This window comes from Rhamphochromis longiceps, linkage group LG23, assembly GCF_057381845.1.
Source record: "Rhamphochromis longiceps isolate RC_006_pf linkage group LG23, R_longiceps_female_GT1.1, whole genome shotgun sequence".
NCBI classification, from domain to species: Eukaryota; Metazoa; Chordata; class Actinopteri; order Cichliformes; family Cichlidae; genus Rhamphochromis; species Rhamphochromis longiceps.
This window is the reverse complement of record NC_140578.1, coordinates 3,074,702-3,088,737: the sequence shown is the minus strand read 5'-3', so window position 1 is coordinate 3,088,737 and position 14,036 is coordinate 3,074,702. Positions and strand designations below refer to the sequence as shown.

Genomic DNA, 14,036 nt, shown 5'->3' with positions numbered 1-14,036 from the left:
TGCCTGCTCAGCAGTGCCCAGGCTGACCTCAGCAGACTGCCAGTCTCCTTACTGCTCTGCTGCTTGTGGCTCCGCTACCACCTCCCACCATGACCCATGACCCCCGCCCAGGAGAAAGGCGCCACCGATACGATGCAATTTCCCTTTGACGTGGTCCAGTGGTCTCAGCTGCCAAGTGACCCAGGCAAAGTAAATATTGTTGCTTATCACAGGCCAGCGCCACCACCAAATTTCCCAAAAGAAGTGTTGGACTAAATCAATTTTTCTTCCATGTCCCAACTCCAAAAATGAACAGACTCTAGGTGCAAATAAGCCAGTGGAGTTTGATGTTGTGCATTAATAACACATGGTACAGTTGCTATTATTATGGTGATAGTGGCATTTACTTGATAAGTCATTATGTAATATATGTATCTACCCTTGAGGGAACAAAAGACATACAAAGAGTGTTGGTTATGGAGTGTACACTCTCTCTGCTGACTGCACTGTCTCCAGCCTTTTCCAATCTGCGCTGAAAGCACTTGGTACCGCCCAGCTGTCAACCTACATCGGCCTTCAAAGGACTGGAGAAGAACCATGCACCCTGCCTGCCTTTGTTTCCACAGCCTTAAACTGCCTCTCACAGAGACATCCACACCTCTCTGTCATCTAAAAAGACCAGAGAGAGGTCTCAGACAAACTGCACTCTTGTTAGACCACAATTGTCTAAAGAGGGTTCTGCTATACTTGATATCTCTCTGACCCTCCCACGCTACCACAAACACCACCACTAAACAGAAGATTACTGCTTTAAACATGCCTCCTCCTCCTATTCCAGAGAGGATGATATATTTGCCGTACCACTTTTCAGCCAAAAACTGCTTCCTCTAAATTCATGAGTCACAAAGCAGTGCTTCGAGACCACCCATCTCCCAGGAGTCCACTGTACTGGTACTGTAACAGTGGGACCGGGCCCTCCACTGAGATACCTACAGTGTGATAGGTGATAAATGATCAGTGAACACGTTTTTAAGAGCCTCTCTGTAAAGTCAGAGTTATGGGATGGTGTTAAAAATGTACTTTTTATTGGGACCAAATTATCTGTGAGCCAGCCAGGTTTAGAGTAACTCCCATTTTAGCTCTCCCTTTGCTTATGTTTCAGATTAGCATTAGCAGCAACAAGATGCCGGTCACTCTCCATGCAGCTCCTCCGCCGTCTTTCCCCTGTTTCTTCCTCCTTAGTCAATGTATCTCTGACTTTCTCTCTCTGGTGTTTCACTTCTCTTTCCCCTGATTCCCACCCACGCATTTTCTGTTCAACTTTTGGTGTATCCATCCTTCTGACCTCATCGCTGTTATAGTCAAGCGTAGAGGGATCCAATCAACCATAGTGTTCAGATTAAATCACAAATTATTATAATTGAGAATAATGGTTTCCATGTCAGTTTCAGTTCAGCTCTGGATTGTTCTCATACATGTCTGGAAGCAAAGGGGGTTGGAAGCTCTGGAGTCGGTGGTGCCTATGTACAGGTTGGGTGAAATTCAAATTATTTGTGATAAAAGTTCTATTTAATGTGCTTATCTGAATTTGAAAGATCGTCATATGATTTTGTTTAAAGCCTTTTCATGCAAAAACACATCTCAAAGATTAAAGTCAAGTCAAGGTTCTTTAGAAATATAAACGCTATTTTCTAAAACTGGACGTGTGCTGCTTCTCAACCATGTTTGGGTGTAATTTAAGCAGTGTTGTTTTTAGGGGCAGTGACTGTCGCACTAAATGCAGATCAACATTAAATACACTAAAAACAGGAAACATATTATTACCCTTAAGGTAATAAGAAAACGACACCTGTACGGCACATAATAGACATAAACACTGAAAAAAACTCCCAAAGGCAGTGGCAATATTCTCCCGAGAAACATAGTGTGCCTGCCCTAGCTTATTTCTAGGGTTAGTAAAGCTCTCAGGCATGTGCAGGGCATGCAACGCGACTTTGACAGCGTAGTTAGGAGGTGCTGATGAAAGAGGAGAGGCAGGAAGCCCGCTGCGTCTCAAATTAGCTCCCGAGCCCTCCGTCCTCTCGCATGGAGGTTCAGGCCCTCACAGATTCTCTTGCATTACTCAGTCAACATGGATGTATGAACCTTTTACATGTAGAGCGTGCCTTTGTGTGTAGGCAGTCCACGCAAACGTGTTTGATTATGAATACTTTGTGAACACACATGCAGATTTCTCATTTCAAATTTTGTCAAAAGGCTGCATTAGGGAATAAAAACTATTAGATCATCTTACTCCTTCTTTTGAGGCTCAATAGAGTTTTGTCTGGGAACTCACATGCCCTGAAAAATGTTTTACAGCCTCTATTTTAAGTAAGCTGCTGACTAATTCTTTAAATAGAAACATATTTCCATTGCTTTTTACATGATACAATCAATTAAAAATGCATATGCACCCTGTGTTTTGCTGATCAAGTAATTTGGTAATTACACTCCTCTCAAATTGCAGTATGAGTTTAGGATTACTGCAGAGAGCTTGACACACAGTCTGCATTAATAAATGAGAGAGAGCGCTCCTCTCTTCTCACCTTCTTCAGTGTGTTATTGTGTACTCTCTCACACCCTTTTTCCAGATTCAGCAGTTAAATATGTTTGTGTAGTGAGGTGGAGGGACGTTCATAACCATAAAGCTGTCTACAGCAGACATGTTTTAATCACTTCTTTCTCCTTATGTTGTCTTCTCCCACATTCTTAGTTGCATGCAGTATATGTGTATATATTTTCATGTATTCAGGAGGATAAACGATGCTCCAACTTCACCAAATTGTTCTTGTCATTTCTTCGGCTATTCTGGCTGTGTACACACAGGAAAAATAAAGGCAAAGACAGTCATTTCATCCTCTTACCTGAGAGAAGTTGAGTCCATTGAGGGGATGACACTGCTCCTCCACTTGCTCAACTGCCCCTGTAGTCTTTCCCATTCGCTCTGCCTCTTGAGCTAGAAACAGGTCGAGCACTGGTGTCCCCCTGGACCGGACGTCCCATTCTGTGAGTGAGTTTACCATCAGCATTACCCACACAGGCCTCTTCCTCTCCCAGTTCCCTGCAATAGCATTGAACAGGTAGTCAGCATACAGGCCTCGGCCTCGCTGGTCAGCTGTCATCCAATAAGGCATCATGTGTTTGACGTAATCAAGATGGCGTTTGAGTCGGCGGTACAGATCTCGAGGTAGCAGGGTCTGCAGGTTTTCTCCGTGGGGCAGTAACTGGCAGCTGGTCAGTTTGGAGATGGTCAGGGGATCAGTCAGGTCCAGCTCAAAGTAAACATTATTGCTGTCATGGAAAGCCTGCTTGGAGCTGTTGGGAATGAAGTCCCAGACTCGGGTGTAGGGCACGTGGATGGTACCAAATAAGTAAGAAGGTGGGTGAGGAGGTGCCCGCTTTACTCTCCAAAGGAAAGAGTTCATGTCACTTTGCTATAAAAAACACACAAAAAAGAAGAAGAGGAAAACGATTTTAACAGTAAACAGAAACAAAAACACCAAAACCATCATGTTAGAGCTCGCATTAAAACTGAAAGTGACAGATTTTTCCTCTGTTGTGGTTTACTGGCTCATGGGCTCAGGTCAACAAGTTAAAAATTTGAAATACTATTTTAAAATTACACCGCAGGAAGTATGAAGTCTAGTCAGCCTGGGGCTGTGCTGCGAGCACTTGCAGTCAGGGAGTTTATAGAGGGGCCTTCTGGGCTGTAAACAGACCCCCGTGTATTGTTGAGGTGCATACCTCGGTTGCCAAAGCCTCTTTAGGCCTGGGAAGCATTTTCAGGGCTGTGGTGCAAATATACTACACTGGAGCTCATAAAAACCATGAAAGAAACCTGCACTCAATTCTGACCTCACTATGATACTTATATTTGGGATTTTACTTTCTTTTTTTGACATCGGGCATGAGGACGAAATGCTGACAGTCTCAAGTACAGCACTGATTTTGTCTCCAAAGTTTGTGTTACAGCTTTTTACTGTTGTGGTTGTCTTTAATAGAAAGAAATGTCAAAATTGAAATTAAATAATCACAGTTGTTCTAAATGAATATAAGGCTCTACTGCATTTAAAACATGTTTCTTATTAGCTGCTCTGCAAATGTGCTTTGCATGTGCTATGACTTTGATGTTGGCATTATTTAAATATGACAAAAAATAGCTTTTATAAACAATATCAAACTTCTGGCCGCTGAGACACAGTGCAATCAGGCATTTGAGGGATGAAACCCATTACTGTAAAATAAAGTTTTTCTTAGAAAATGTTTATTTCTAAAATTTAATCAAGATTTTCTTCAGCTGTGCTCCACTGCATACTGCCAATGCTGCCTTTGTCATTTCAACTTTTCAAATAGCGGTGCTCTTGTGGTATGTTTCTATAATCATCATAATTAATTGCAATTTACATACCGTAATTACTGGCACCAACTTGTGCTAGACAAAATAAATCAAAATGACCATATTTGATTTCAGGGCAAAATTTTTTGCAGACACACTGCGTTTGTTTCTGTGTTTCTAACCTCATTTTCACTCTGGCCAAGGCCACTCGTCTGCGAAGAGTAACGGGAAAGGTTTGGAAGGGATTCATATCATATTTTGGAAGGGCGGAAACTAATAAAGCATTTTGCACGTCCACCGTTAACGACGTGTACTTGGGCCTAACCGTAAACGAAGACGTTTTGACGTGGAAAGTGAGACGGTGTTCGTGTAAGACCTGAAAAGAGGCGAGAGCCTCTCTACTAAGGCAGCTTTGACTTTTCTGGCGAGCCTTGACGCACGGGGTTCCTTTTTATGGGGGTAATTACACTTAACAGAAAACAGAGACCACTGTACTGATGCATTAGAAATCACATGGAGCAAGCCTTCAGCCATATCTGACAACAGTACTATTATAGGACAACCTAATACAACAAAGTCTGTGATCTGTAAACAACTCCTTAATAATATCTTCTGCACACTCAAGTGCCAAGCGTTTTGTTTTTGTTTTGGACTGTTTCTGGGCTCTTGGGCAGTTTTCATGTGCTGTATTTTTTTTCCAACAGAAAAGAGTGTTGGATATGATTCTTGAAGTCACGATGGCCATTAACTTTCCCCCCGCTCTTTATGTCGAAAATGCAAGAAGTGGAAGTCAGACAGCCGGCTGGGCAAGCACATTAACCGAGCTGGAATATGTCCGGGCTGCACTCCGGCACTTCCTCACGGTCTGCGAGTTCAAGCCACGTCCATAATTTTACCAATATGCCCGATAAGTGTTTTAATAAGCCGCCACAGTACTGAAACACGATCACTTCTGAAAGGTCAATGAAACTTTCCCAAATGAAGTAAGTCACCCGTGGGTGTTCCCACTTGCGTTTGTCACATAAACAGCCATAAAGTTGGCAAACGGTAACAGTTTCTCTTGGCAGTCTCCTTCACGTTAAGTCCCCACTCCACAGTTTTACTGCAGTATAAGGGTCTTTCATATATACCTGAACATTTACATAAACATAACGCACAAAAAGTTATTATTATTATTATTATTATTATTATTATTATTATTATTATTATTATTATTATTATTATTATAACTTTAAGTTATTGTTACTATAAATTTAAGCATAAGTAATAAGAAATTGTAGGCTGTTTTCTTTAAAGTCATATCAGCCTTTGCGCTTGTTATAGACAAGTGTCTAAGTCAGAAAAACAGCCTAATGACAAACTAGACTCTGCGCCCCCCGTCGTAGAATCTCCCTCCAAAGTGACCCAATGCTTCAGTGGAGTTTCGCCATATAATTCAAAAAGAAGTTATTAGAGAGAAAGGGGTGTTTAGGATGAACAGACAACAAGTGTCACAAAGCCGTAGGGTTGTTATTAGCACCATTCAGTTATGTGGGCTAAATAACGACCTTGTCGGGGCCAAATCTTTGCTTGGAGTAGCCTAGATTATTATTAACTTTCAAATACGCGTCCATCCCGGTGCACACGGAGAGTCACTGACTTAAGAAAGCCCTCCCAACACGACTCACCGACTTTGGAGCGTCGCACTGTCTCGGTCTGCCCGGTCGGTCTGCGCCCCAGGGTGCCACAGCGTGCAGCAGCGCGCTCAGGAAGACCCAGCTGATTCCAGGCAGAACGACCATCCCGTCGATGTTATTGGACACTTGTAGGAGTCAGCTCAAAGCGGACTTTTCTCTCTTTTCTCCCCACTCTGTCTTCTCTGTTATTGCCCGGTTTCCCGTCTCCTTTGAAGTACAAAAAAAAAAAAGTTACCGGTGGCCTCTGGGCTCACATGTGCAGGTCGGCGAGAGGACCATTCCGCCTCTTCGCCATTCCCGACGCACTCCACTTGTGAAAGTATCTGTTTCTGCTCTAAATTTTTCTTGGCTCCTTCCAACCCGGTGCAGTCCTGAAGCAGGAGCTATAAACTCTTTGGAGAGTTTGCGCTCCACGAACTTGGAGCGTCTTGACTGGGAAAGAGGGAGGTGGGACGGTCTGAGTGAGTACCCCACCCCACCCATAATACACACAGCCCAGGTTCTTTTAAGAGGAGGGAGCACAGGTTCATAGAGAAATGACAGGTTTCCGCGAGTGAAGCAGCTCTAGCCACGCAGACCCCCAAAACAGTGCAGATTGGAATTAATCTTCTCATTAGCTGCTTATTAAGTTAATTTAGTTTCCATTTCGATGTTCCTGATATTTTTCTAATAACCCGAACTCAGGAACTCGTTTTTTTAAATTGATCCCAATGATCTTAAATGAAATATTTGCTATAGTGGTTTATATACCACAGCCATGCGCTATGATTGGGTATATGTACCTCATTATTATGAGGGGGGCTGTCACCACTAACCAAGAGCCCAGAGGGCTCACAGTACTAGCAGTCCAGAGGTTTGTTTGGTTTGGTTTTCGGCAGAGTCATTTCAAAGATGTAAATGAACACTATTTCAAATGCTGTCATGTGCTTCCTCACCAGTAGGATCCCATTCATCTCTGTCCTTCTCTGTTTGACATGCCTGCAGCAATAGGCTGCATTTGAACTGTATGGATAATCTTGGACCTTATATGCATGATTAATGGATGCAAATAAACAGGTCTAAGAAAAGACAACTGTGAGAAGTCTTTTATTTATCTTCATTCCACCACTCTTCTTAAGATGTATTAGTCATGATGAGGAGCAGGCATTCTGAAATCAGCGCATGTGTTGAGAGATAGTGGCCCCTCTGTGCAGGCACCGATGTCAACGCTCCACTACTCTACTGTGACCTCAGTTATTGTCCAAGTGGCAGACAGCGTGACAGAGTCAAGTAGTGGAAATTTATCATGGGGACCCCTCAAACAAGTGGCACCGAGCCCCTCCCGGCAGGCTGGGCAGACAGACCTCAGACAAGCAGCTCTTTGTCCTCTTTCATGTTCTCCCCTCCTCTCCACTCCTCTTCTCACCACTCCATGTTCACTTCTGTTACTGGGCAGCTCGGTCCGTCTGCACCCTTATTGTATTTTCCATTCAGATTGGCTGTTTGTGTTGAGTGCCTTTGATCAAGTTGTCTTTTAACCAAGTTTCACGTTGTAAAACTGTGACACTTCTGCTCTTTGACTCTTGACTCTGACTACTTTCGCTGGGAGTCATTTATCAAGATTTGAGAGTCTGACAGGTAGAAAAGTTAGCATGTTTTTGCTTTATGGATTTGCACAATGGTCCACTTGAATGCCACCTCATATTTTCACATACTTGAAACAGAAGGAACAACTCAAGAAAACCATGCTAAACAGATCTAATCTCTGCATCCTCACTACTCGGTTTCTCCCTTTTGTGGCTCTTGCTCTGAGACAGGTGTGGGACTTCAGTTAACGGTTTCATCTAGTCTAATGTGGCCACCTGTAGACCCAGGTACATGCTTTAACCACGCCTCGTAGAAGGCTTCTCTTTGAAGGAGCTTTCCACATTCTTGGCTGGTTAGAAGAGGGCTTATGAGCGGCTGGCTGCAGGATGTTCCTGGACTGGGGCCAGCACTTACAGCATGGTGCACGTATATAGCTGGGGACGAAAGAAGACTTTAAAGTTAATGTTCTGTTAGCAGATCGCGGCAACGTCCACTTATAGAGCACACATCTGGGGAGGTGTTGGAGAGAGAAGGAGGCAGGAAAGGGAGAGAAAGAGAGTTGACTCGGCTGCAAAAGTATTTTTGACATGTTAAACAAGTCTGCAGCTGAATCCTGCCAATAGGCCTGTCCACACTTTTACTGGCTTTGCATATTTTTCTTTAATATGTCAATTACATCCAGAAGAAAGCATACAGATAGGGAAAGAGTAAATATGAGATTGAAGGCACCCTGTTAATGTCTGTAGCCCTTCAGTTCAAAAGATCTGCTGTCTGCTTGTCCTTGTGGCCGTCCACATGTCTGATATTGTGCAGAAGTCCTGGCACAAAACCCCAATTTTAACTCTGCACCTTTGCCTCAGAGTCATTACTTGTCTTTTGTTATGTAATGCAAGAAGTATTATTTCCTTCATAAACACCACCGGTGCTCTACACCACATGAAAAGAGAACATCCATTTATATCCAGTGAACTGTACAGAGATGTGTAACTGTAACTGAGGCTGGAAATGCATGCAAACTATTTTGTTTATTATGTACACAGGGACCCCTAGTGGTGTGAAGAAGAATTAAGCATGTGCACATTGTGGACAAAAGTAAGAAGAACAAGGTGGGATGGGTACCATGAGGGCATAAAAATTGCGCTTCAAAGAAACTGAGTATGATAAATCTGAAGGAGTGGCTTATAGCTTCAGGCTTCCATACCTCAGAGTCTGACTGTCAAGCTCGAAGGCCCCACTGGACACTCCCTCTTTCTGTCTCTTTCTGGTGTCTCAGCTGGACTAAACACGCATTCCCTTCACTACCTCCACCCATTTCTTGCTCAGGGTCTAATATCCTCTGTCCTCCTTTGAAGACGTCGAGTAATAATATTGACAGAGTCTCTGGTGAAAGGTTATTGTGGTTCCCTTTTCCGGATGTCCTGGGAAAAACGGGGGGTAAAATGTAAAGGTTAGGAGGTGGTAGAGAAGAAGGACAATTTTATGTGGTGAAATATATCAAAGAATCCAAGGAGTGGGCCCAAAATGTATCTGTTTACCCTAGATGAGTAAAGCAGAGATAAAAAGGAGGAAAGGAGTTCAACCAAGTCTAACGTGTAACGGCTATTTTTGGTTAGTCTCCAAGAATTTCTGCTGCCATTGTTGGGTCATGCAGACACTGATTTGTTTGGTGACAGCACATTTGGGTTAAATAGTTTTTCCTAGTAGTTGCAGTGATGTCTCTTGTTGCAGGTCAACACATGCAATTGACGGCCACACGTCTATCTTCATCCAGAATGAGCAAAAGCAGAAGGGGAAAGATGAGAGGAAGAGATACAATGACTGAGGTCATGGCAAGGGTTGTTTTTTCAGGAGTATTGTCTCATATAGATTTTTTTTTAAACATCTGTCATTATTTTGGGGGGAAGTAAAGAAGAAGAGACATGAGTCTGAGTCGGAGAGAAATAGTTCAGTTTAGTTAAATGAGATCAAGATTTGCATTTAGGATGTATTAATATTTCAAAATATACCTTTTAGGTTCTTTTGTCATGCTGTATAATAGTTACAATTAAGTCATGGAAAGAAAATTCACACTTTCACAGTTTCTTGAGATGCTGAATGAATGAATGAAAGCACACAGCCACCCTGTTTCCAGTTATTTGTGTTAAGTGGTTGCTGGCTCTCGCTTCACATTCACTGTGCAGACATGTGAGTTACAGTCGTCTCCTCATCAAGCTCTCAACGAGCAGGCAGATTAGTACATTTCCAAAAATGTTGAACTGCTTCTTCAAAGGAAAAAGCCTGACTGAAAGAGTGGGAAAACAAAGCAAATGTACAATAATTCCAATTTCTACTTGGGGTCACTGAATTGTTTGATTGTCTGAAAATGATTTGAATCATCATATGGGTGATTTTGGGACCGGCGGACGCTCTCCGCCATCATCATCAAGACGCCTAATAAGGGAGTATTTTTGGATGAATGGAGTTGATGCTTTTGGTACATTTCCACAAACTAGAGCTGTTTTGACAGCGTGCGGTGACCACACACCTTACTAATATGCTTCATGTTGAAATTTCCCTTAATATGCGTGCCAGCTGTTGATCACTTTCCATTTAATGATGAAGGAGACTCATCTTATTAGCAACAATGTCCTTCTAAGGTCATTGTGGAAATGGTTTCTATGCTGAGATTTTGGTAAAGCAGCAGTTTTGATCATAATTTGTATTTTTTTTTTGTGGTCATTTTGTATATGTGCACACATACTGACGCTTTCACAGAGAGCCATATCTTGTGTTTGTTTTCTAGAGCCTATAATTCTCTTACATCAAAGGCTTGGCTGGCAAAGTCACCCCATGATGCACTGCACTCTCTCCCACTGATCACTGGCATTGTTAGTAATTGTATTACCCATATCTGGAGCACCCCCTGCTATCTTCCCTCTTCTCCCCCATTTACCCCTGAAAGCCAAAGCTGAAGAGTTGGAGGAGTGAAAAGGCTCGTCCTGCTGTTAAGAAGATCTGTCTTTTGGCTATTTGAATGGTAAAAAAAAATAAAGTATGGACAAATAATGATGTTTCCCTTCTTGTCATTTAAGCATACATACTGGTTCTGCTCCAAATCTCAGAGCTGGACAATGGATGCCATTAATATCACAATATTATGGTAATACAATATATATTTTGCCAGTGTTAATCTCTATTATACTGTTGTTGTTCATTGTCGGTGTCCTGTTTGGGGTTTATTCAAGCAGGGTTCAAAGAAGGCCACCAACGCCATATAAGGAATTTTTCATTGACTGGGGAGCACAAACAGCATGTGTTATGATATCATTAAATCAAAGCCTCTGGTCTGCACTGGTGTGCAGGGATCAGATGAGCTCTTCTCTAAGTCGACAGAAATCTGGGTTTGAACTTGACCGTCTTTTGAAGATGGTCATCTGCACTAATAAGGTCTTTTGAAGATTATCATATTGTCCGAAGATGCTTTATTGCCGCACGTATAGTAAATTTGTGGCATGAAAGGTTAAAAAATAAATTATGCTTTAAGATCAATAGAGAACAGGAAGCATTGGTTCAGCCGCTGTCTGATCGTGTTGTTTTTCCACACACAGCTTTCCCTAGTTTCTGTGATTTTACACTGACTACAGAAAGCAAAGCCTGGCCTTATGCCTGAGTCAGCCTTTGGCAGGGAGTTTAGTTTGGTGTCAATGAAACGCTGTGTGTTTATCCTGTATTTATCCAAGGTTTATTTGGTCTCTTGCACATCTCTCTCTGTGGTCGTACTGTACGCCAGCTGCTGTGTTTGAGGGGGTAGTCTTAGTCATAGACTGTCTTGAGCTTTGTTTACCCACATCTGTGAAGCTAGGTGTCCAAAATACTACATAGTGTGTACCTGGGTGCTTTGGACAGACATGTGGTTTGAACATGTGTTTGAAAGTATAAAAACAATTCAGTGGCCGGATCTGCAGTTTGGGTTCCTTTGGGTCGGAGACAAAGAAACAGGCTCAGAACGATAACATCTTGACTCAGCTACGTTGAGAACTGTGTGATTCCAGAAAAAAGCTCTTTGATCCCTGTGACTGATAAAACTGGACTTCAGCTATGAGTTCAGAACCAGTGCAAGGTTGGGGGTAGGGAGGGGCTGAATGATGCGAAAGCGGTAACGCAATATGACATTTCATGCTTTCTTTCTATCATCTGTTCTTTTCGGCATCTTTTTTCCCACCCCGACATATCCTTTGGTTTCCAGCTCTGTATATTTTCAAAATCAGTGTGCGCTTCTGTAACACTTGGCCCATCAAATTCAACCCCCCCAAACTCAAGTTCATGTATCGGTGCAGATATACATACCCATTCATCTAAACATGAGACACTGAAAGAAGGAGGGTGCACCAGTGCACAAGGTGGAAGAAGAAAGGAAAAAGAAACACAAAAAGAAAAGGTGTTGATGGAAAGCAATTGAAGTGAAGAGTCACAGGAATGCTACAGAGGGAGATGATTAGGTCTGACTGATGGCTCTGTATTGATACAACACAGACATAATTTATTGCCTTAAAGGCCATATTTCAAATGCCTAAAATTAATGGTTTGTGGAACGAGAGCAGTGGAGGATGAGAAGTAGGAGGGCATTTTCAAGATCTGTCTCCATAATAACAACCTGGCTCAGATAAACACACAGACTCAGACATGCATAGACACTGATACAGGTACGCACACATAGATGCACACACACACAAACCCCAGACTTCTTTCTGGGCAATGTTCCTACTGCTACTCTTCACTCACACATAGAGCTGTTCTTGTGGTTGACAGGGAGCGGTGGAGCTGTCAACAGGCCCAGAGCCTGTTGAGAAGCAGACTGCGCTACTAAGCTACACACACACACATTCACCCACACAGCCGCCGATATAAACACAGATCCATACATGCACATGCTTTTGAAATATGTCAAACAGCATGGCTTCTATGACAAAATACACACAAACACACGCACTAGGTCAGAGGGAACATATTAAGCAGTACTGTGCGTATGACTGAATTGAACACACACAAAGAACCGAAACACATTAAACAGCATGACCCTTATGACTAAATACACAAACACACAGGCACGCAGGCACAGACAAATACACAAATAGTTCTCTCAGGAAAAATCCAGAGAGGTAATTTTCTGCTTCTTCAGCTGATCCTGAACATGTGTCACGGTTTATACTGTAATCTACAGTATGAGACTGAAAAAGGAAAATACACCAGCTTCGCCCCTGCTTTCATGTCTAGATTTATTTATGGTCTTGCCTGGAGCTCTGTTTGGGCTTCCAGGGGATGTGAGTCTGTTATGCTGTGATGTGTATAATAATATCATTAACCACTTACCTTGGTAGAAATGACGGTGGGCCTATAATTATTAAGCATTGTCTTAGATTTGGACTCTAAGCAAGCTTCATATTTTTTTGTAATATCACTGTATTGAGCAAAGACTATTTTTACTTCCTTAGTAGCAGTCTGAGCCAAGAATATGCCTTAAATGCAACACATCAATAACGTTGCGATGACAGCTTCCAGTCTCCACCTGGTCTCACAGAAGATGAATTATACTCTGAATCTGACTGAGCCCCAATGCTCAGGTCCCAGGGGGGGCAAAGTTTGAGCCTTAATGCCCCAACAGGGAAGTCAATAATACAGTAAGTGAAATACAAACTGTATCAGTCGACGTGTAAGCGTTTCCCAGCACTTTCTCTGTAAGTGAACACAATTCAGTGGATCTGTTGTTGCAGTATTTCATTCTACAGAAGTATTTAGTTTCAAAAATAGGACCAACTTTATAAATAATCTCTCTAGACAAGTGCAGATATGTATGGAGAAAAATGCGATATTCTGCTTTTTTAAGCCGAACGGGGTTGATCTCATATGTTAAATGTATCAGCTAACATTGTTGTGATTGGCCAGTGAGCCCAGACCTGGTACAATCAGGCCGATGTTTGGTTGGTATCGTGACAGTATTATCATCATCGACAGCTTAGCATATTAGCTAGTAACATTTACAAACAATTTGTAACATAAAGTATCACAAGTTGATGGTGAAGACGATGTTTTGTAATGGTCATAACTAGATCATTCAAATTAAATTTGCTATGAAAAGTTAGGAGTAACTGTAATATGCAAGGCCTTTGTCTCTGCGACAGGCCCATTTTTGACCTGCACATGCCCCCAGAAAACCTCACCAGTTTAACAAAGTAAGTATTATTCATCCTTAGGGCACCGTTAATGTTGGTCCAAAAGGACACAGTAATTCGATCGGGTATTGAGCTGTTCAGTCTAGTCTGCTGCTATCTCTGGAGCAATAAAACAATAAAACGTTCAATTTATAAGCATTTTCACACTCATTACCTTTGATATTTAACTTGATCCCTTTCTAGTAAAATTTGCTGGCCATTCATCTATAATATGTCTGCACTGTACATATA

General features: G+C 42.3%; 1 protein-coding gene across 2 annotated transcripts in view; it reads right to left on the bottom strand.

Moving 5' to 3' along the window:
- The window catches only part of trabd2b (TraB domain containing 2B), a 77,474-nt gene extending 70,982 nt beyond the window's left edge, over nt 1–6,492 (bottom strand). Inside the window, exons 1-2 of one of the 2 annotated variants that reach the window (XM_085398779.1) lie at nt 6,022–6,492; nt 2,883–3,452 (exon numbers count right to left, since the gene is read on the bottom strand). In XM_085398779.1, the coding sequence (XP_085254905.1) occupies nt 2,883–3,452; nt 6,022–6,135 (684 nt within the window). In that variant the 5' untranslated portion in view covers nt 6,136–6,492. The remainder of the gene's footprint in view (nt 1–2,882; nt 3,453–6,021) is intronic. The other variant, XM_085398778.1, reaches the window with a different exon arrangement.
- Nucleotides 6,493–14,036: the final 7,544 nt, after the last annotated feature.